The sequence below is a fragment of the Tiliqua scincoides genome, chromosome 6 (genome assembly GCF_035046505.1).
Source record: "Tiliqua scincoides isolate rTilSci1 chromosome 6, rTilSci1.hap2, whole genome shotgun sequence".
NCBI classification, from domain to species: Eukaryota; Metazoa; Chordata; class Lepidosauria; order Squamata; family Scincidae; genus Tiliqua; species Tiliqua scincoides.
The window spans coordinates 41,031,402-41,055,475 of NC_089826.1; the positions used below are offsets into that span (position 1 = coordinate 41,031,402).

General features: G+C 40.8%; 3 protein-coding genes across 5 annotated transcripts in view; 1 reads left to right on the plus strand and 2 right to left on the minus strand.

The window, feature by feature from the left end:
- ANAPC10 (anaphase promoting complex subunit 10) overlaps positions 1–98 on the minus strand; it is a 46,959-nt gene extending 46,861 nt beyond the window's left edge. For both annotated transcript variants that reach the window (XM_066632650.1, XM_066632651.1), the window contains exon 1: positions 48–98. The gene's annotated coding sequence lies outside the window, so the exon portion shown is untranslated. The remainder of the gene's footprint in view (positions 1–47) is intronic.
- A 163-nt stretch (positions 99–261) lies between these two features.
- ABCE1 (ATP binding cassette subfamily E member 1) lies at positions 262–20,025 on the plus strand. Its single transcript, XM_066632649.1, has 18 exons — positions 262–399; positions 5,304–5,475; positions 5,787–5,872; positions 7,363–7,460; positions 9,172–9,289; positions 10,183–10,320; positions 10,488–10,557; positions 11,060–11,156; positions 12,319–12,408; positions 13,971–14,092; positions 14,594–14,815; positions 15,772–15,831; positions 15,921–15,979; positions 16,076–16,186; positions 16,268–16,410; positions 16,534–16,656; positions 18,634–18,745; positions 19,564–20,025. The coding sequence occupies exons 2-18, from the start codon at positions 5,373–5,375 to the stop codon at positions 19,609–19,611; spliced, it is 1,800 nt and encodes a 599-aa protein (XP_066488746.1). The 5' UTR covers positions 262–399; positions 5,304–5,372; the 3' UTR covers positions 19,612–20,025.
- The window catches only part of OTUD4 (OTU deubiquitinase 4), a 34,250-nt gene continuing 29,806 nt past the window's right edge, over positions 19,631–24,074 (minus strand). For both annotated transcript variants that reach the window (XM_066632647.1, XM_066632646.1), the window contains exon 21: positions 19,631–23,926. In XM_066632647.1, coding sequence (XP_066488744.1) covers positions 22,709–23,926 — 1,218 coding nt within the window. In that variant the 3' untranslated portion in view covers positions 19,631–22,708. The remainder of the gene's footprint in view (positions 23,927–24,074) is intronic.

The window sequence follows — 24,074 nt, forward strand, 5'->3', positions numbered from 1 at the left end:
GAGAATCACCCGCCACTCCCCTCAGCTCCCGCCGAAGCGCTACTCACACTTCCAACGTCCGCGGCTCCTCCGCCTCAGCCACGCCCCCTCTCGAGCTGCTGCTCCGCCCGCCCAATGACGTCACAGACGCCCCGTCGCTACGCCATGACGTCCCCACGCACACCGGAAGACGGCTCTCTGTACTTCCGGCGTTTCGTTCCGTCTATGGTGAGCGGCACCCGCACGCAAACGTCAGTCTCTATGGTGAGTGGCGCCGGCTCCTCCTTTCGGGGCGGCGGCCATTTTGGCCGGGTGGCAGCAGGAGCAGCACGTTGTCCCCGTGCCCAGCTGTGCGCTACGGGGCCCTGCCGGCGCCCCCTCTCCGCCCCCGCCCGGCCCCTCTCCGCCCCGTCTCTCCCGGTAAGTAGACCCAGGCGGAGGCGGTGCTCTCTGTGCTCAGGCTGGGCCGCACTGGCTGGGCCGCAGCTCCCCCGCCCGGTTCGCGGCGCCTCCTCAGGCACCTCCCCTCATGCAGGGCAGTCCCCGTCCAGTCGTGGCGCTGACTGGGCGCGGCTGCCTCTCTCCCCCCCCCTGCAGGGAGGTCGGGTGGGTGGGGAGGCAGGTGAGGCAGAGCCTCCCCACCAGGATCGTTTGAAAAGCTGCGCCACCGTGTGAGTCACCCAGGCACCCACAACCGATGCACAGAGTGTGTCCCTGACGCACATACACACCCCTTCCCCGGGGGTGAACATGCTCTGCGTGCAGGTCGTGGGTGCTTGGGTGGCTCACATGGTGGCGGTGCTCTTCCGAGGACCCTGGTGGGAGGCTCTGCCTCACCTGCCTCCCCACCCATGCAGAGCGCTTTGGTTGTGGGTGCTTGGGTGTCTCACACGGCTGAGGCACTTTTTGAAGAACTCCAGTGGGGAGGCTCTGCCTCACCTGGTTGTGGGTGCTTGGGCGTCTCACACAGCAGTGGTGCTTTTCAGAGGACTCCAGTGGGGAGGCTCTGCCTCACCTCACATGGTGCTGGTGCTCTTCAGAGGACTCCAGTGAGGAGGCTCAGCTTCACCTGCGTCACCTCACACGGTGGTCACGCTTCTCAGAGGACTCCAGTGGGAAGGCCCTTCCTCACTTCACATGTTGGTGGTTCTTTTCAAAGGACTCCAGTGGAGAGACTCTGCCTCACCTGCCTCCCCACCCACTGCAGGTCTGTGTGTTAAGAGTGCTTGCCTACTCTTTTCAAAGCCACAAGCACACCTGCTCCCATCCTGAAGGTGTCTTGCATCTCAGGACTCTTATTCACAGCCCTTATTCCAGTCTTTATGTTCATAGAGGACAGAACAATTAATAGGGGTTAAGGACACCTCATCAATACTGTTAGAATTGCATCCTGCTTCTGATCCTTCAGATAAGCAGTGCTGGTCATTCCCCTCTGGATTTTGTGCTTATCTCCTCTCAATACATATACACAGATATATTTTCACATAGCAGGATAATTGCTTTACCTTTATTTCTGTAGCCATAGTATTTCTGTACTGGCACAGATGGGATGCTGTTTCAAAGAGACCTCTTTGAGCTTGGTAATCAACTTGTGCTGGTATGAGATGCTTTGGAGTATAAAGTGGTAATCAGTATTTAGGATAGCTAGAAGTCTGCATGCAGCATCTAGAGGTGTAACTCTTCCCTGTGCACATATGCACACACAAAATAACATTGGATATGTCAACTTATTGATCTTTGTGTTGTTAGGCTCATCACTGAGGGTAGCAGCTGTTATCTCTATGTATGTTCATAAGAAGTTCGTGCATAGGAATTTCTTTCAAAAATTCAATGAAAAAGAGGAATTGTTTACAAAAGGGGTAAACAACTGTCATGGCATCTCAGAGGCACAAACGATGTAGCAGCGTGAATTTTACTAATTTTCCATATAAACTTTTAAATAATTCCATAACTTTGGTCATATTAGGCAGTTCTCTAGGTCCTGAAAGTTGGAAAGTATTGTGAATTATACCTTTCCAGTTGTTCTCATGACAGCAATTGCAGTAAGCCTCTGTGTCATAGAAGAAGACTGAAACAAAGTAAAAATTCCATTTGGGATGTGAAGAAAGGGTAATTATGCAGGGAGAGAACTCAGTGCAGTTGGAGCTTTGCTTTCTCATTTTGTGTCAGCAGTTCTCTCTGTCAAAATGCAAGTTTCTTCTTAAATTGCTACAGCAATAATAAAAAGCAAAACTCTGATTTCAAGAGGCAAAATTATCAATTTTTTGCATATATGTGTATAAGTGTGGGGAGGGCAACAGCAGCCAACTGTGTTTTCTTGGGTCCAGTCTCTTCTCCAGGCTGTGGTCCAAGCACTGGAAGTTGCTTCACAGACCAGCAGTCTTACAATTTAACTTTATTACAGAGCCCATCTAGCAATAAGAAGTCCCCAGTTAAGGAGAACATTCACTTATGTGTAGTCATGCATACGTGTAGTATACTTGCATACTGCAGAATTTAAAAAAAACAAAAACAAGATTGGTTTGTTTATGTAGTTGAAAGCATTTCTCTCAGAATTAGAAGTGAAATTGGACAAAGCTGTTACTGTATTTTGATTTTTTTTAACTTCTAGTTTGCTCCCCTTTTGCAAAGTGTATTTACACCCTTTCAGAAGTGTATTTAGCTCTTCAACAGTATTACAGTACATATGTTTTTCCTGTTCCTTGGAAGAAAACATTCATTCTTTGCTGTTTCCTCTTATCTTTCCCACTTTTTAAACTTAGATAGTAAGCTCCTTGGAGCAAAGACCATTTATTTATAAAATTACTTATGTTTTATGGATTGAGGACTTGTTGTGATGATATGAATAAGGTACCTTGTTCAACTTCTGGTCCTGTACTAGGTGAGAAGCACATGAGATAACTGAGGGTCTGAACATGATTGAAAAGTGGGAATTTATGCTTAAGGAAATGAGAGATGAAAAATCTTGATATGTGTTCTGGTTGGAAGACTACCAGTAGGCTCCAGATGTTCAAAAGGAGATTGAATCTGAATAGTGTTCTAAATGCATAAAATAAATGTGTCAGGAAATACCAGAGTGGGAGATCTTGCCTTTAGATTTGTGCCTCTGCACAGCTTGTGACTCCTTGAGCATAACCCTAAGTTCTGGCTGCCAAATGCTTGATAACCCCACTATTATTGTAGTTGTAGCCCAGCATGCTTATCAAGCCTCTGCCAGATTGCCAAACAAGGCCAATGGAGCTGAAGTTGTAGTTGTACAGGTCTGTTCTAGGGGAATAAAGTTTCCTACTTGCTTTTCTAACTTTACATCATATTTAGTTGTTTCAATAATTTTTTGCTTACTATAACTGTGTTATATTGTTGTGTTTGTAATGTAAGCTTCTCGACTGTGTAATATTTCTGAGAAAAGTTAAAAATCTTTCAATTATTACATTGTTATACTGAACACTTTAAGAACAGATGTATTTTCTTTCCTAGATAGTACTGGTGAAAGGACACATAATGTTCCTTTCTGGTATTGGCATGCGCAACTGCCTGTTGGGTCCAAATTCCAGTGACCCAAGCACTTCTGTGTTAGAATAAAACCGGAAAACTTTACATTATTCTGTCCAACCAATTCTTGTAATGCCTGACTTTCAGGACAGTGCACTTGTAGTTAAAGAGCGTGGCCGGAGGTGCTAGCAGCACGCTAGTAGTTTGTCCAACTTATAATTTCATAGCGTTTGTTTCACAAATTATGGTCAGTTAGACAGCATGGTTATAAGATAATTAGATGGTTTCTCAGGAGAAGAAAACATGATCTTGAAAGCATCTCAGATTTACTATTTTAATCTGTAGTTGTCAGTTCAGGGATGTCATTCAGTGCTACTTTTACCAGTTCCAGTTAAAAAAAAATTGGATTGTACCAGAAAAGGTTATCCCATAATTTAATGAGATAAGTCAGTTTCATAGATATTTTGTATTATGCTAACTATCCAAAATAAGCAACTACATATTAGCCCATTGTATATAAAACTTTCTCTCCCTTTTAATAGTGGACTTGTTTCCACAAGGCAGGCTATGGGGAGATAACACCAATGCTACTCAGTGTGGTTGCCAGAGTCTTCTCTGGTATCAAAACCAGCTTCCACATGAAAATAGTTTGCAAGTGGAGAATGAGATTACTGATCTGTATGAGTATGAACACATAGGCTGTCTTGGACAGACATCCTGATGGGAAGTTATTTCTCATCTTTGTATGAACAAACAAAGGAATGTGCTTTTATATGCAATTCAGGTAGCCAAATGTACTAATTCTAAACTTAATATAATGCCTTATCCACCTTGTGCTGCTTCTTTCATAGAGAATGTAGAAGTAATATTAAAAATGAAATTAGTTATGTCATATTTTTGAAACAGTTACCTTGGAATACAAGAAAAGATGTCTTTGTTTTACCTTTCATTGCATTTATAGTTTTTAGCTTTCTTTATAAAAGCTGTTACTTCTATCAGTGTTAGTATTTCAGATTAATGAACAACTTTCCCTAATCATGAGACCCTCTTTTGGTCTCTAGCATAGCAGTGCTGTACCTATTTTCTGGGAACTAAGGACCCAGTCCTATCCAAATTTCCAGCACCAGAGCAACCAAAATGCAACACTGAGGTAAGGAAACATTTGTTCCCTGACCTTGAGGAGGCTTCTGTGACTGCCTCTCCACCACAGGATGCAGTGCATGGCCCATCGGCACGGCTGCACCGGCACAGGAAAATTGGATAGGATTGGGCCCTAAGTCCCATTGAGTTAAGTTAGTTTACTCCTATGTAAGTGTGCATAGAGTGTGCTATAAGTAATATTTTATCCTTATCCTCTTTGTCCAGCAGCTATCTAGAAAGAGACTAGAATCCCTGTCCAGGCTCAGCTTGCCTTTCTAATTAGTGAGACAGGAGTATGAAAAATGGAGGGAGATATGGTATCTAGCTGGGCAGTCTATTTTTTTATTCTAAAGGGCATTTGATTTTTATTTTCCATATTTTGAAAGACAAATAAAGATTAAGCCTGATAACCCTTGAATTGCTATTGAATTGTTATTGAAAAAAGATATGCACTTGTTAATAAGCCCTTTCCTGAAGAGCTAGCTTTCAAAGCATATGAGACGGGACAGTAAAAATAAACTGTCAAGATTGATAACTGGTCTAGGGCTTGCATGTGAATATCAGAATTATAGAGATGATGAAAGAACTTGTGATTAATAATACTGAGCATTGTATTTTGACTGGGCTTAACAAAATCAGGCATTCTCCAATTTGTTTCCTTTCTCTTTACAATTTTTTTTGTTTTTGTCTAGAACTTGAACTATCAAGCTCCATTTTGGAACCTTTAGTTGGTGTATATACATTATTTTAAATTCCTCACTATGGCTGATAAACTAACAAGAATTGCTATTGTCAACCACGATAAATGTAAGCCAAAGAAATGCCGCCAGGAATGCAAGAAAAGTTGCCCTGTGGTTCGAATGGGTAAGGAACTTAAAGATGTTTCATGTAAACTAGGTTATAGATATATACAATTAGAACAGGAAATATATTTCAGTTCAGGATTCCTAGACTCCAGAGTTGTATTTCTGGTTGCCCTGTGTATAAATCTGAGTTTTGTTTGAATCAGTAACATATGATGGTATCATCAAAGGAATAGGGAGAAGTTGGGCACCGTCAAAACTAAATGCTTAGAAACTCAGTTCAGGGATGTTTGAGAACATAGTTGCCAAGTTCCATGCTAATGCTTAGAACAAGAAATCTGCTTGTCTTACAGTTAATGTTCTTTTTCACAGGAAAACTGTGCATAGAAGTAACATCACAGTGCAAAATAGCATGGATTTCTGAAACACTATGCATTGGGTGCGGTATTTGCATTAAGGTAAGAGTGCATCTCATCACTAATAATACTGAAAAACATAGTACATTGGAACTGCTGAGACTTGAGTCTTCTCACCTCCCTCCTCTAACACATTCTGTCATCCTTGGGCTGGTGCGCTTCCTTCCTCTCCCCTGCTCCTGTCCATTCTGAGAAACATGGCCAGATCTGCTTCTGATCACACCCTGTGTGGAGAGTTTTGAATGCTAAAACCCCTGAACGATCCCATTGTATTTCTTTTAGAGGTGGAAAGAGAGTTGTTTGCTCTTTAATGGAAGTTATCCTACTTTTCCAAGCAGATGTAATGCCACTTGGATTCCATTATAGGAACTATCTTTTACAGTTTATACTGTGTCTTTTGTTTAGTGCAATCTTGTTTGGGAATTCCCTTCTCCAACTGCCCTTCCAGGTGGTCTTGATGGCTGCTGCAGTAGTAGATTTTTAGCAATGGCTAAAGGCTCAAGCAACATGTTAAATTATGTTTTAATGCAATGATTTTCAACCTTTTTCAGCTCATGGCACACTGAGAAGACACTGAAATTGTCAAGGCACACCCTCAGTTTTTTTACTATTGACAAGGCACACCACACTGACAGCAGGGGCTCGCATCCCCCAGTGGCTGTACTAACAAATAATCCTCCCCCAAACTCCTAAGTCACACCAGTGTGCCACTGCACAGTCGTTGAAAATGGCTGTTTTAATGTCTAAGCTGCTTTATATAGTAAACTTTTAGGTCTCATAATCATGAGAAACCAATGTTGCATGTGTGAGTAATGAGTTTAGGACTACGTTTTGAACAAGAGAGGCTAAATACAGGTGTGCACCACTTTGCGGCGTTCCAACTTACGTCGGGATTGCATAACTGATGACCATGTGAGGTCACATGGTCATTGGGGGCGCATACCCCAACCCTCCGAAAGCGAGGGGAGCTTTGCCCCTCCCCTCCAGAGGGTTGTCTGTGCGCTGCCTTTTCAAGGCTCAGACTGAGGGAAATTGCCTCTGTGAAACCGGAAATCGCGCAAGAGACGTAATTTCCTTCAGACTGAGCTCCACAGAGGCAGCGAGTGGACGCACACTGCTGCTGGGAATCTCAGACAACCCTCTGGAGGGGAGGGGAGCGGAGCATTCCCTTCTCTGCAGAGTGACCGGATTGTATCAAGCACCGCTTGACAACAGGGATCACATTCCCCGATCCCTGTCGTTAAGTGGTGCATGACTGTACTCTGAACCTCTTGGTCTTTTTTTGACTCGTTTCCCCCCCCCCCATTGACTCTTTCAAGAAGGATTTAAGAAAAAAGCTTTGGTTTTGTCTTTTGTGGATGAGGTCTAAGATAGTTACTATTTGGAGGTATTACAAAAAAAGTTGGCTCACATCAGAATGATTAGTACTGACTGTCATAGTAAGATAATATAAATAGAAGGCAGTCTTGTTTCAGTAATGTGGTTGGTTTGTGTTGGTCATAGTGTAATTTAATAAACATTTTATGTTCCAGAAATGTCCTTTTGGAGCCTTGTCAATTGTTAACTTACCTAGCAATCTGGAGAAAGAAACAACACACAGATACTGTGCCAATGCCTTCAAACTTCACAGGTATCTCTTGTAAACTATAGAACACCTTTGATATAAACTAAGTGTAGTTTTTTTCCATGTTTTTATACCACCTTTCTTCCAAGGAGCTCAGAGTGGTATACATGCTTCCTTCTCTCTATTTGTCCTCACAACAACCCTGTGAGGTAGGTGAGACTAATTCATATTGTGGCATTGCCACTGAATTCCATTTATATCATTGTCTTTAGGCTAGCGACACCCATGACAGCATGGAGACATCTGCTTGAATTAGAGCAATTCACTTGATCTCAGTGACTTCACTAAGTGCTACTGACTGAATGCTCCAGTTCTTTCTGGGCAGGCAGGCATGTTCTTTTCACTCAGTACCATTGCATGTGTGAAACTGAGGAAGTTAACATGAGAGGAATGATGGTGCTGTTGTTTATGCAAATAGATGACATTCAAGCCATTTGTCAACAAAGGATCCTGGGCTACTGCAGTGAAGCTAACCTCCTGCAGGAAGATACGACACTATGTCTCTTTTAGGATTAGTCTGTTTTCCATTGCTGGATCATATGGACTCTGTATGTGTAAGAAGGTCCTTCTCCCCAGTAGCTACAGGCCGAATTGAACTTTTGCTGTTTTATGAATAATGTATTTAAGAATGCTTGTCTGTACAGTAGTAATAGACTTGGTAGGATGAATTCTAGATTTAGAAGAGGGAAACCTGGAAAACCTTTTCCTACTCAGCTAAAAATGTCTCTCTCTGTGTGTATGTGATACATGCATACTACCTGAGAGCATGTTGTAAAAGTACACTGAGAGCATGTCTTTGGTTTGCAATTCATTTCATTTTTAGATTTGACCCATTTTTGATGTTTTAGAACAGAGTAAAATATAAGAACTTTAAAAAGTTCTAAAGGTAATGGAGAGAGGTCACACTGAATACCACTAATTTTTGGTTGATTTAAATTTAAAGTTAAAGCAGCATTTCCCAAATTGTGGTTCATGAGCCCACATGTGGTGGGTCGCAACCTGGACCCTCCCATCCACCCTTTCTTTGGTTTGGCTCCAAATTGGAGCCATTCCAGAAGCCAAAGTACTCACTGGGAGGAGGCCTCTTCTGGATTGCATCAGGCTGGCAACCTGCTCTTCTGGGTCGCATTGGGCTGGCGAGTCTTGGAAAGCCACTTCCAGTTTTCAGAAAGCCATTTCCTGTTTGTTTCCAAAAACTGGAAGTGGCTTTCCAAGGCTTCTGTGGGCCTTCCAGAGGCCAGTAGAGTGGGTTGCCAGCCTAGTGCCACCCAGAAGAGCCTCCCCACCCTCCCAGTGAGTCATTCCTGCATTACAACCACCCATGGAGGATGTGGTGGGTTTTGACACTTTGGGAACCGCTGAGTTAAAGTATTTTCATTTCATTGTGTTCATTTCATAAAGTATTTTCATGAATTTTTTCTTCTTTTAGAAATATAAAGTGTATGGAAGCATACTAATTAAACCTGAAATATTGGTTTATAGCTTTGATGTCTTCTGTTTCGTACAAGGGAAGTGGGGTGATTTCTGCAGATCTCCTGTTTCTCCCCTCCCCCCCACACACACATACCTCCTCTCTCCTGAAATCTGCTCCTGTTGCAGAGAGGGGGAAGAGTGGCCCCTTGTGTGAACAGAACAAACACTTGGGATACAATCCATTGTGATTTGCTTTTAATGGCTCTTTTAGCATTGTGTTGATATTGGATTATTTTATGTGCAGGTTGCCTATTCCACGTCCCGGAGAAGTGCTGGGTTTGGTTGGAACTAATGGTATTGGGAAGTCAACTGCCTTGAAAATCTTAGCAGGAAAACAGAAGCCAAACCTTGGGAAATACGATGTATGTATTGTAAATACCTGTAACCAAATAGCTTCTTAAATTTTGTGTCTGAGTTTTTTCCTATTACTAGTATAACTTGCTAGATGGATAGAAATACTTGGCTTCTAATAAGTGAAATGCATTATAACCATTAGAAAAACAGAAATTCTCAAAATGCATCTTAGGAGACATGCAGCATCTTTAGTAAAATTACCTAGATGTCAGTGTATTTTTAATTACCAAAATCCCCAACAGCAGGCTGCTTTTCCTTGGATGTCATCTTTCATGTGAGGATATTAATCATTTCTTGCCTGTAGGGTCAAGGCATTGAGTGTTAAAGGTGGAATGTTGAGAGAGAGAGAGAGAGAGAGCAACATAGGGCAGCATGTAAAAAGAAACTTTGACTAGGTCAAGATGTGTTGCTTCTACCTATTTTACCTAATATTCAGATTAATGTTTTCTATAAGGGTTCAGACAAATGCACAGTGACCTTTACCAGCTGTATTGTATGCAAAATGCATGGGCTAAACTAGTTTCCTTAGGTGCACATAAAGTTAACTTCCTAAGAAGTGGTGTTGACAGGTCCATGAACTCTGAGGTGTGGTAGAAGAACGGGGGAGCTCTAAGCTTAAAGTAGCAGTGCTGCTTTTGTTCTGCACAATAGGAAAGTGGAGTAAGTCTCAAAGGTAATAATGCTTTCACAGAGCATTATTATGTGTGGTTATTCAAAAGTAAGTCCCATGGTGTTCAGTGGGACTTACTCACTAAGTAGTGTGTTTAGGATGACAGCCTTAGTCAGCCTAGGAAATCCAGCTGTTGCCTCTTCACCAGCAACTTGCAGCAGATTCCTCAAAAAGACATTTGATAAAAGTGTTTGTACCTCTCAGATATTTACTTAATCTCCTTTTATACAGGACCCACCTGACTGGCAAGAAATCTTGACTTACTTTCGAGGATCTGAGTTGCAGAACTATTTCACAAAGATCCTTGAAGATGATCTCAAGGCAATCATTAAACCCCAGTATGTGGACCAGATTCCTAAAGCTGCTAAAGTGAGTAAAATTGTTCGTAGTGTGGGGAGAATGAACAAGCTGTGAAAAATTCATGAGAAGTTTATGTTGTTAGTTCACAGCTATCAGCAAAGAGCAGGCTACAATTCTTGTACTGTATTTCAAAATTTGTCTTAAGAAAAGGTCTGATTGTTGCCTTATCATGACAGGGAACAGTGGGCTCTATATTGGACAGGAAGGATGAAACTGGCACCCAGACTATTGTGTGTCAGCAGCTCGGTAAGTGATGTTTTTATGTGAGATATTTAGAATCAAGTTTATATAATGTTTTAATTAAACATTAAAAAATATTTATCATTTATTGCTCAGTTATACAAAATGCATATTAAATGTTATTTTTAGGTTTAAGCCTATCAGTAGTTGGAAATTTATTTGCAGAGCACACCTATTAATTTTAGGGCCTTACGATTATAATAGTTTTCATTTTATTTAGGGAAGACAGTTTGATAAGTTTCATTCTGCCAGAAAGGATATAACTTGCCTTAAGAGAGAAACAGTTTATCTTTCATCTGAGAATGTGCTGTGCTGATACCAAACTTCAAGGTTAGGTTTTTGTTATCACTTCATGCTAGGGAAAGTCCGCACATGTAATACAAGTGTGTGTTCAGAGCTGCCTTGTAATAGGAGGGTCAACTGTATTGGGCATTCACTGCCTATACAAGCTGATACTTTTCAGTGAAGTTGATACTTTAGCATGTGCTGTATATAAAAATTCTTCCAGATTTGACCCATCTGAAAGAGCGAAATGTTGAAGATCTGTCAGGAGGAGAACTTCAGAGATTTGCCTGTGCTGTGGTCTGCATTCAGAAGGCTGACATGTATGTAATGTTTGCATTTTAATTTCATTTCAGTAACTTTGCCACTGTTAGGGAAAAGTAATCCATAATCCAATATTATGTGGCTAGAAAGGACAGATCTGTTTGCATATGACCAAAATGTTAAACTAAGTAGAGCGTAGAGGTGTGATGGTCTGAGGAAAAAATAGAAAAGGGGGGAGGCCTTTTTCAGTATATCTAGTGGAAAATTCAAAAGTTTGGAAAAAAACTGGAAAAAAGATGAAATATTTTCTCTGAATGATTGCATTTTTTAAAGTTAAGTTTTTAAAATGTTATGCTGCCCTTCCATTCCTTCAAAATGCTTTTTCACAACTATGTGACACCATCTACAGTACTCAGCAATTGCAAATACTAAGCAGTCATAAATCCTGTATATTGCAGTCATGTGCAATTCTCAGTTCCTCTCACCTGCTTCAGATTCTGCCGTCTTTTGCAGCATGTGGGGGGGGGGCAGACTGGTCCATGATTACAAATAAACATTTGGACTTAATATCAAGATTAACAGAGAGCCTTTAGTACTGTGGTTTGGAGGCAGACTTTATTCCAGATAGTTGGAAGTAGTTTGAAAGAGGTATTAGTGTTTGTGGTGTATTTATTCATGTGGCTGCTTTGTGAGTCACTGTGCACAGACTGGAAATACATTTGGCCATACAATTTGCTCTCTTCATTTGGGCTCTATCAAAGTAGGCACCAACTAAGAGTAGGGGCTACAGTCTTATAGAGTATCTGTGCTCAGGCAGTGTAATAGACTGTGGGGAAGGCAGAGCATGAATGGGCTTCTCAAAATAGTTCTCAAGAACAGCACTTGTACTTTGCCTTTCTAGAGCACACAACAGCAATATGGTAAAATGTATATGAAAATTCTCATAGTGTTCTCCAAGTGGACTTTACATGCAGAACTTAACAAAGTCATAAGAAAATTTAATAATGCTTCTGGATTCTCATATAGTTCCTTCACGGGCTCCTCATGAACTATTTCTACCTTATGATAATGATAGCATGGTAGGGATAAGAAGGCCAACAAAGGCCATAGCTTATTTGAAGGGGGGAGGTTTTGCTATTTTGTAGAATTCTAATGTCAGTTCGGGAATACAGGGTGATGTTTTGGATATGATGAACTTAATCTGTTCTTCCCTTGTAATAGCTTCATGTTTGATGAGCCCTCCAGCTACCTAGATGTTAAGCAGCGCCTGAAAGCTGCCATTACCATTCGATCTCTAATTAACCCAGATAGGTAAGTACTGTACAGATAACAACCTAGGTAATAGTATGAACCCATTTATGGAAAGATAATGTCTGCATTCTTATCCAATTTTATTTTTATTATGTGTTATTCAAGTACTTGCTGGATGCAGTGCAATACCAGATTTTGTGCCTTGAACTGGAACAGATGTTGGTATAGCCTGTTTTAAGCACTTGTTTACTGGTGTATCAACTCTCTTCCATTAGTCTTTTCTAGCTTTAACTCCAAAGCAGTAGGATTTGGCTTCAGGAGGATGTTCTATAAGATTCATTACTAAAATGTATGTTTCTTACATCAACTTATCAGCATAATCTGCAGAGTCACCTTGAGAATTTTGTTCTCCTGCATATATCTTACAGATTGTCTGCAGCTTTAATTCTTGTCTCATGAGTGTCTTGTGCCTGCTTTTGCAAATCAGCAAAAGTAGAGAATTTATCAAACTGATGCCTCTAAGTATTGCATTTTACTGTAAGAATATTGATAGAATGCTGAATACTGCCAATTTACTATGTGTTTAAGAGTAGACGATTACATGTTTAAATTATATTATATTTTATTCATTTAAAAGATTTATAAACTAAATATTCAGTGCTCCAAGCTGTGTACTGTACAGTAAATGTATATTGGCAACCTTCAGTCTCGAAAGACTATGGTATCGCGCTCTGAAAGGTGGTTCTGGAACAGCGTCTAGTGTGGCTGAAAAGGCCAATCCGGGAGTGACAATCCCTTCCACACCGGGAGCTAGTGCAGTCTGTCCCTGGTCTGTCTCCCTGGCTATGGGCCTTCCTTCTTTGCCTCAGACTGTTGGCAAAGTGTCTCTTCAAACAGGGAAAGGCCATGCTGCACAGCCTGCCTCCAAGCGGGCCGCTCAGAGGCCAGGGTTTCCCACTTGTTGAGGTCCATCCCTAAGGCCTTCAGATCCCTCTTGCAGATGTCCTTGTATCGCAGCTGTGGTCTACCTGTAGGGCGCTGAAGTAAATATATTAAAACATAAAATAATAAAAATGTAATAAAAACAATTAACAATTATTCACGGCACAGATGAAGCATGTAATATAGCAAGGATAAAAATGTGAAATCTATATGCGTAAATGGAGGCATAAACAGGAGGAAAGAGAGAGGTGGGGGTGGGAGGAGAGGAAGGAGTTGGGAATGAGTAGGGAGACCTTGAGAAAGAGGAACATTTTGAATTTGGAGGAGAGAAAGGTAGCCAACAAAAGAGAGGAGAAACAAGCAATAGGATCCAGTAAAGAAAAGGAGACTGAGAGAAGTTGATGGGGAACAAGAGAGGAAGGCAGGAAAAGCTTATTTCTGGTCGTTTCCTGCTTAATGATGTTGCTTCCAGCCCTCGGCAGGTGTCATGAATGGTTTTTGGCCCCTTGTATGAAATGAGTTTGACACCCCTAATCTAGACAGTAGCAGTAAATTACTGTATTAATGTTTTTAGCATACATTTTTGCTTGAATAGTTTGGAAAAAACATCAAAACCCTCCCACTCTAGCGCCTTTGAGTTCTTTACAGTAAAATAACAAGGTTTATACTTTATTTTCCAGATACATTATTGTCGTGGAGCATGACTTGAGTGTGCTGGATTATCTCTCTGACTTCATCTGCTGCTTGTATGGTGTGCCAAGTGCTTATGGTGTTGTCACTATGCCTTTCAGTGTAAGAGAAGGTAACTATTATTAAATTTGTTTTCCCTGGTTTCATGTGTTAAAAAGGCTTACTCCTGCTGTAAAAAACATTGATATTATGTATTCTTAAAAAATGGAGAACAAACCATTTCCTATGTATTGTGTGGTTTCTGTTTACTACAGAGTAGGCAATATTGGACAGATACGTCTCTAGTCCTTGCCCTGTGTGGAACTTAAGTTAACTTGTATGGTTCTACTTATTCCTTTCCTCAGTAAAGTGATATGTGGTGTTACTATGTGAGAAGTAACATGTGTTGTTTGGTCCATTCCCAATGTGTGCAGGCGTAGGTTTAAGAGAGAGAGATAATAAGACCTTGCACTTTATTACTGTCTCCCAACCTTTCATAGTTTAGAGACCTTGTACTGACCATTTCAGAATGAAGTTGAGTCAAGCTGTTCAGTAGCTTTTTGTCTTGCCCCATCTTCCAGTTATTCTAGAATTCATTTGGTACTCTTAATAATGCAGCCCACTTTTCTTTCAGGCATAAATATTTTCTTGGATGGCTACGTTCCGACAGAAAACTTAAGGTTCCGAGATGCGTCACTTGTTTTTAAAGTGGCAGAAACTGCTAATGAAGAAGAAGTTAAAAAAATGTGTATGTATAAATATCCTGGAATGAGAAAGAAGATGGGAGAATTTGAGCTATCAATCGTAGCTGGTGAATTCACTGACTCTGAGATCATGGTAATGCTGGGGGAAAATGGTAAGTGTTGTACAACTTTGGGGAACTCAATGGGATTGGTTTTGCAGTGTCAATGTATATGTCCCAAGGCTCTGTCAGGAATCAGAGAACTTGTTAACAACAGTATATATTCAGTCTCATGTAATACTTGTTTTTTCTGAATCACCATTAATGACTGAAATGGAAGACACAGAAACCTTTAGGGGAGAGGCTTTTAAAGCATTTTTATTCTCCCAGTAGATGGCAACAAATCACATGTATAAGTTTCAGATGGCCTGTTCAGAGGTAGTGGTGGTGAACTATCTTAAAATGGTCTTTCCCCTCTCATTTTGTACTACTGTCTGAAAATTCAGGATCCTGAAAAAATAGGAGCTAGTCTCTCTTTGATTATATTAGAAGCTATGGCTCTTCATTTAGTGAATTTAATGGCAAGGAAAATTTGCAGTGCAATACCTCATTCAGTCAAGCATGTATTCTTTGCAATAGAATATAAGAGAGAGGATTATGGCTGAGACACATGATGTGGCCCAGTCAATTAGGGCTTCAAAAGTCAAACTGCCAGAATTTTGAACCTAGAAAAGAATTGAAAGCTTGTGCAGTGGGAGCTTTGTGACCTGCCCCTATCAGGCTACAGACAGATCACTTGAGATTTCTGAATAGTCATTCAATATAGAGCAGATGATAGTTGACCAGTAGTAATATAGCAGTTTAGTAACAAAATTAAAACAAGAATAGAATATAGACTTTTAAAAAAATAGGGATTATCAACACCTTTGTGCTTGGTAAGGTATTTTAAATTAAAGTTATTGTTAGTATCATAGTGACTATCTGGAACTGTGTTTCTAGATCCCAAAAAATACTGTCCCCCAAGTCTTTTAAATATCTAAAGTCATTTTTAATTATGTGCAGATTTGTTTGAGGGCCAGCCATTTATTCTATTTCAGTCACCTTCCATGTTTTTTTTGTTTTTTTTTTAGGAACTGGCAAAACTACATTCATTCGCATGCTTGCTGGAAGGCTTACACCTGATGATAAAAGTAATGTTTGTATATTGATTAACATACAGTTTAAAACTGTGATTTCATTTTTATTTCCTATGACTACATATAGTTGTCTTTCTTTACAGGTGAGGTGCCAGTCCTAAACGTTAGTTATAAGCCACAAAAGATCAGTCCTAAATCTACAGTAAGTGTTGTTTGTTTCACATAATTGATATTAATGATGGAAATAGCATATTGAAAGTACTGAATGGAGCTAAGTGAGAACTTCTTATTTGAACAGGGAAGTGTACGTCAGCTACTTCATGAAAAGATTCGAGATGCTTATACACATCCACAGTTTGTGACTGATGTCATGAAGCCTCTACAAATAGAAAATATCATCGATCAAGAGGTATTATTCATCAGAGATAGTTTTGAGTTTTGGGGTTCTTAGCCAATATAGCAAGTAAACTTTTTAACGACTGTTTCTCAGGTGCAAACATTGTCTGGAGGTGAGTTGCAGCGGGTTGCTCTTGCTCTCTGTCTTGGCAAGCCTGCTGATGTCTACCTGATTGATGAACCTTCTGCATACCTGGACTCAGAGCAACGTCTGATGGCAGCTAGAGTTGTCAAACGGTAATCAGGAGTGGGGAGAATCATGCATGTTGAAAATTTTTCTTGTTTTTAATTTGCAGTATCTGAAGGAAATTGAAATAAGTGACTGTTGCAAACTCTCATGAAACTTCTGTTCTATTTTAGTTTCATTCTCCATGCTAAAAAAACTGCCTTTGTGGTAGAGCATGACTTCATCATGGCCACCTACCTAGCAGATCGTGTGATTGTCTTCGATGGCATTCCATCCAGGAGCACAGTGGCGAACAGGTAATGAGCACAATGGACAAAGGACAAGATTATGTAGCACATAATCCTGATTCCTTTGTTACAGTGTGAGAGATGTTTCTGCATTCTGGTCCTGCTAGTTTGGAAAGGAACTACATAAATCACCCAATCCACACAGTTCTTTGATTTCATGGCAATGAAGGATGGGCAGTGCTTCACTCCTTCACTCTGGAGTATTTTGAATTTAAGAGAGTGGAAAGAGACACCAACTGTGGCTGAGGGCTTTGATGATAAATTTATCTCATACTTAGCCATGTTTCTCTGACTTGACTGAAAAAGTGAAGGGTGTGTATCCTGTGACCAAAACAGTAGAGGAGTGTGTATGAGGCAGAGATAATTACCTTAATATATTGCAGACTTGGCAAAAGGAAAAGAGGGGGGAGTAAAAGAAAGCAAAGAACTACTCTTAACAGAACTATGAGTGAAGGGGGAATGTAATTACACTTTGGCTGTCAGTTCCTTCCAGGTTTTGCAGACTTACAAGGGACATTAAAATACAGAGAGAACATACCAATATCTTGTTTTCATTGGTTCTTTGAGGAGATCAAAAGACACTGGGAAAACTAATGAAGATGTTCATTTCAGCTGTGCCTCCATTTCCCAAAAAATGTCTCCCAATTTTTTCTTAGTCATAGAATAACTTATTTTAAGTGGTATTATGTTGGCTGCTCAGCTATAATTTATTAAAATATAAATATTGAATTTATATTGAGAATATATATTGAGAATCCATCTTGATAGTGGCTTATAATTGCCTAAATATGTTCAAATAGCACATAATCATTCCCATAGGTTTGCTCTTTCTGAGCTTTTCTGGAGAATCCTCTCAACAGTTTTCAATTTTAGATACTTCCCTGCTAGCCCTTCACTTTTCCAAGTCTTTCCTGCTGCTGGTTTCTCATTCCCATCCCTTTCCTTGCCCGAGAATTAAGCTTGCTGCAGCAGCAACTGGGAGAATGCAAGGGGAGGGCTCTGTCTTGGGCCTGAAAACCTTCGCCACAGAAGTTCCCGAATAAATTAGGACCTCAGAAGCCCTAGCAAACAATTCCCAGTAATCTTTGTGCTGGAAGCTTCATTGTTTATAAGGCTTTGGGAACTAATGAAGGCCTGAGAAAACATGTACAGGCCTCCATGGTAGCTCCTGCTAACTCTGAGAAAAGTAGGGGTGGCTTAGAATGGCTTAAGCTTATTACAAGCCTAGTTGAAATTCAAAGGGACTTTGAGATGACACATGGGCAAGGAAACTCGTGCTTCTCCCAAGTTCCCTTTTTCATCCTACTGAAATAATACATTGCGTATGGTGGGAGTGGAATTGCTGGCACAAGGCTGACTTCTGCTTCTGGGTGACATCATGACACAGGTATACAGAAAAATGTTAATATTACACAGTTATTGGCCACGATCCTTGGGTCCTCCTTCGATCCTGTAGTTCATGGGATTGTTACTAACCTTTCAAAGTTACTATTCAATGATTAGAGAATTGTTAATAATAATAATAACTAGGTATTTATATCGCCTTTCTGGTCATTGGATTACTCCTCTGACTTTATTCAAGGCGGTTTACATAGGCAGGCGTTTCTAAATCCCTCAAGGGGATTTTTACAATCATAGTGGTTCTCTCTTTCAAGAACCAACATTTCAGAATGGATCTTCCTGGTTTGGTCTCACTTCTGGCCTCCAGTTCTCCCACGCAGGCTGGCAAGCAGCTCCATCTCTCACATGGAGGGCAGCCAAGGCGCTTCTTGCTCACAGCAAGAGCAGGTGGAATCACTCAGCTCGGCTTGTCAGCTGCTTCAAGGTCCCGCCATTCTCAGCTGTTCAGGGAGCTGCCGGTGTCCTGGAACTGGCGACCTTCTGATGTTATCTTCAGGATAACGGAGGCTCTACCCTCTAGACCAGACCTCCTGTAAATTAGCTTCTTATTGGGGAAGGTAATACATGCTTTTGATTCTTTTGCAGTCCTCAGACCCTTTTGGCTGGCATGAATAAGTTTTTGTCTCAGCTTGAAATTACTTTCAGAAGAGATCCAAACAATTACAGACCAAGAATAAACAAACTCAATTCAATCAAGGTAAGAACAGCAGACACATTTACAGCCCAATTCTGAGCCTGGTCAGTGCACATACTCCTGCGCTGCCTGGGCAACTGTCATCATGAAAGTGCTGTAAGGCAGTTCACTGCTAGCAGTGAGCCCACAATGTGGAGGGAGAGGCCAGCACCAATCAGTGCTGGGCCTCTGCACTACCCAGATACCCAGGAGGGGCATGGAGTGGTAAGATTCCCCACTGGGTGGTGGGGAGGCTTTTTGGGGTGGGGGGAGGATTGGGCCCAGGAGAGGGGCAGGGATGGTGACAGAGGCTGCTGCCATACCCTATGCCTCTTCCCAAACTGCAGAGACCAACACGGGGCTCTTTATTTTTGTGCCCACTAAATAGCAGATTTTAAGTAGACCCATTGGAGCCTCCAGGGCTTGACCACTGTTCCCTTACCCTGAGGAGATGTCAGACAGCTTCCCTGGCCCTAGAGCAGCCATTTTCAACCACTGTGCTGTGGCACACTGGTGTGCCTTGCGTGGTCCACAGGTGCCATAGGAATTTGAGGGAAGGTCATTTATTACTAAGGCTAATAGGGATATGCGGCCCCACTGGCAGCATGGTGTGCCTTGGCAATTATCAAAAACCTGATAGTGTGCATTGACAATTTTAGTGCCTTGTCAGTGTGCTGTGAGATGAAAAAGTTTGAAAATCGCTGCCCTAGAGGATACAGTGGTGGCCATTTTGGCACTGCTGATCCTCCAGGCACTGGGAAAGCTTAGGATTGGGCCCTTAGACTCCTGCATTGGTAGTTTGAAGTAGAAGTAGTTTATCAATTTGTATTTTCTTTTTCCAGGATGTGGAACAAAAGAAGAGTGGAAACTACTTTTTCTTAGATGATTAAATGAAAATTTGATCATCAGTTTATAGAATGGAAAACTTTATTATATGAAATGCAATCAAGTTTTGAAAAACTGCTCTCATTCCAGAGGTTAACATAGAATGTTGCTGTCACGTAACAGTGTGTCAGAGTACCACTTTATGTGCCTGACAAGGCCATCTTTTTGGATGTAATATTTCAAAGCAGAGACAGCTGAAATTTATCATACCAGGAGGACAATGTGCTTTTTCACAACTGGGAGATTATGATTCAGATGTAACTTATTAATGTACCAAATGCTGACATGTTTCTAATTTTAAGTCTTTCAGCTGTTTTCTGTACAAGATGCTTTACAAAAATGTCAAGATAAAGAAATTGCTATTTTAAAGAAAAACTCTGAATCTAAGGGTTTCATAAATAAATGTCCATCTAAATCTACAGTTGTTTGAATGTTAGTGAACCTAGATAAAGCGTATATTCTTTGAAAGCGTGAGATTGTGGAAGAGTTCTTGATCCAGTCTCCTGTAGCTTCTGATACTGTGGTTGAATTGAGGCCATAGCAATCCAGAAACCTCACTGTGTATAAATTGTAGAAGTGGAGGGAAATGGAAGCTTATTTTGAAACAATTTTGGATTTGTCATCAGCCATGGCTTTGAATACTTGTGATAAACGTTCCTACAGACTAGGTGAAATTACTACTTCATTTGAGCCATGCACCTTGACTTGAAGGTAGAATGCAGATTTGTTGTATGTATATTTGCTTTGCAAGTTTACTTTTAGAATTTTAGTTTCTAAAGATACATCCTGGGAAATATATTTTCAGGAAGAATGTAGCTGTGATAAAAAGCTCTATGGCACTATACATTATACAGCCCTTCTCCCTTCAGTTGTCTTATACTGAATTTAGCCAGTGCCTGTACTACTGGTAAGTTTTGTATAAAGATTGTTTTGAACCTTATATGGAGATGCCAGGAATTGAGTTGGAACCTGTGTACTGCTGATGGGTAGGGGGGGAAAAAACTCAGCTTGCTTCACAATTGCCCTGTTTTGGAGAATTTCAATTTGCATGGGATTCCATGATCCTAAATCTCTGTACCATGCAATCCTGATTCCATCACTTAACACAAGCAGTCTCAATAGAAATCAAATAATTTATATCAGTATACTTTTATATCCATGTTTTTAAATGATTGCTGGATTAGAAGATGGCCAATTTTGGTAGCTAAATTTGATGAAGGTATAAGTGCAAGTAGACAGGAGCTCGTTTTATTTATTTAGTGTGTGGCATATAATACATGGATTTATATAACCATTAAACTAGATCAAATATCAATATTTAATTCATCCAGCCATTCAAGGACAGTTACCTTCATTGAAAAAATCAGACTGTGGGCCATGTTTGGCATTTAATTCTAGAAGATCTACGTTCCCCATTCTGTTTGCTGAATGGCTCCATATAAAAATCCACTCATTTACATTACATGTGAGGAAAGAGGTATTAACTCTGAAAGAAAATGATGCCAGCCTGCAGAGCTTTAAGCCAACTTAAATTTCTTAAAGATATTTAAGTCAATCATTAAGACACTGTGTGTTCATATTATGCACCAAGCAAGGTCCTGCATGTTATAGCTACCTAGTCTATAAAAGAACTTAGCCTTTGGTCACTGGTAAAATACTGTAAGCTATACGATGTATGGCCTATAGCTGAAGCTTGTTAAAAAAAACAAAACAGGCTGACACTTTCTTGAGTCCAAATGCAAGGAGGAATTTGAATACAATAGTGAGGTTGATTAGTGAGTTCAAGGGGTGGTAGACAGCTAGAAGTCCTTAGGTATTGTTACAAATGGAGCTATGTGCCTGGGTTTATTTTTAACATGCAGTAAGTACTATTACATTTTAAGGGCAGCAAGTATCTTTCCATCATCTTTATAATCACAAGCAGTGATTAGGAGTTGTAGATATTCATACTAAAGATAAATCCAAGAGGGCAAACATTTTAATTAGGACATAACATGCAGCTGAACAAAATTCACTGAACAAAAAAGCTCTACAATTGTTTGAATATGAATAAAAAGTAACCACCACCCTTTTACACTGATATATACATATAAATATACACAGCTCAGTTTTATAGAGCAAAAGAGTATTTTGCAAGGCAGAAGAAAGAAATTAACAGTACAAACAAAGGTAACAGGGCAAGGTGTTACAGTGATTTCAACAGTAGAAAGAAAAGACTAAACAGTAGTTCATTGCATAAGCCTTGCATTAAAAACCCCAAACAAATGCAACTTAGATGTATCTCATGCGTCTTTCCCCACAGCAAGCATTTAGGGATCGGTCAGTGCAAAAGTTTAAGTTCTATTGTAACAGATGCAAAACTATTTTGGAAATGCACAGCATCTACTTTTGTCTTATATACAGTTGGCATAGGCACCATTAGTCATACCAGTGTTAAGACTGCCTGGAAGAATTCAGCAAATGGAAATTCCTTCCAGTTTACACACAGGTATTCTTGATTGCTTTGACTAATTCAAGAAATGCTTTATAAAATTAAAAAATATACCCCTATGAATAAAATACTATAAACCATCTAAGACACAAGGATAGTTAACTGCTAAATGTGAGATTTCTTTGAAGCGCGCGCACACACACACACATTCAAGTTTCACAAGTTTGAGATGAAAGGCCTTTGGATTGGAAGCACAAACAGTCCAAGAAACTGAGTTCTTGTAGCACAGCTTAGACCAGATACAGTATGTGAAGATATACATTCGATTTGGTGTAACATTCTTGGTTATAATTTGTCAGATAGTCACTTGCACTCAAGGCCCTGTGCCCTCTCTGTTCTCCCACAAACTCAACTCTTTAAGGGGGGGGAAAGCCCAACACAGCTTGCATTTTTATTTTAACACACAATCACTATGTAGTCTTCAAAATTTAAATAAACCAGATTTAGCATTTAATAGCCAAAACAACACTTCAGACCATTTCCCTTGAGCCTCACTTTGCTCTTAATACAAAACGCATTTTGATTTTTAAAGAAAACGGAGTGCAAGCCTGTTGGCCATATTTTTAGCTCCATCCACTTGTGGTTGTGGGGCAGAAGTCTTCTAAAACCCACTACAACTGCGGCCCCCGCTGACCATTTCCCAGGTTTGCTCTTCTTCTCTCATTGCGATAGGGCCTCCCTCGATAACTGCGGTGATGATGGTAGCTTTCATCTCTGTTTCTGGTGGGTGGTGGTGGCCCCTTCCAATATTCCTCATTTCTGGGATAGTGGTATCCCCCTCTCCCAGGAGGGTAGCTCCAGTCACTTCTGGGTCTTCTACCACCTCCATAAGTTTGATTATAAAACTGCTTTGACCGACCGCTTCTCAGCATATCTGACACCTCACATTCGTCTTCAGAACTCTCTTCCCTAGGCCTCTGAACCCTCCTTTCCCCCAAGCCTGTTGATACGTTGCCAGCAGCACCAACTTTATCTGTTTTTTCTTTGTGACTAAGAGGAACACTTTTCATTTCCGTTTCTGGTACACCTGTAACTACTGCTGATTCTGTCTGTCTCTTAACACCCTGTGTCTCTGTGGAAGGGTTTTGGAGGACAGGCTTTGCTGGGGTAGGAGACAGGGCAGCAGTACAGCTCTGTTTCTCCCTAGGCACTCTGGTTGAGGTTTTATTTAGAACATTACATTCACTCTTTGCAGTAGTCACAGGGGGAGAGATGTCTTGGCTGCTGCTGTCCTGCTTGGCCTTCTGAAGTGACTCAACACATCCTGCTTCTGGAACTGGAGAACTGTGCTCCTTGGGCAAGTACCCGTCACCATTCTTATCCTCAGCCGACACAGCAACTTGTCTCGCTATAGAATTTTCAACGTAGCCCTGAACAGGATACCCATACCAAAGAGGAGGGAAAATAGGTGCAACTGGAACAGGTCCTAAAAATGGATTCTGCCCAAATGGTGGTTGCGGGAATAGGCTTTTCCCTCCCAACGACTCATCATATTCAGCATGAAGTGCCTGTGGAGGAGTCTCAGGCTCTATACAGAGAAGTCCTTGGCTTTCAGGCACTTGGGCTGTAGGTATAAATAAGGGCATAGCTGGAGACATGGTGTCAGTCTGTGGACTCTGCCCATTCATTCGGACTTCATTCTGCATAGAGAAGTGTCCTTCTGTTTGTGCAGCATCATTCCCATTTTGAGTCAAAGGTACCTCTTGCAGCCATGGGTTGTGAGAGTACACTGGAACTGGCACCTTTGGATACATTCTACAGGCTGTTAAGCAAGCCTGATGCAGAGGGTACAAATATGAATGTGGGGCCCACATGGGGCAGCTGTATGCCTGTAATACCAAATATAAGATCATTTAGGGTAATTATTATTGTACTTGAAAGACATTCTAGATCTAATGTTCTCGTTCTTGGCTATCAACGTTTAGTCAGCTTCTGCTGTTGGACGTCACATTTTTCTACTGCATTACAACTCTTACT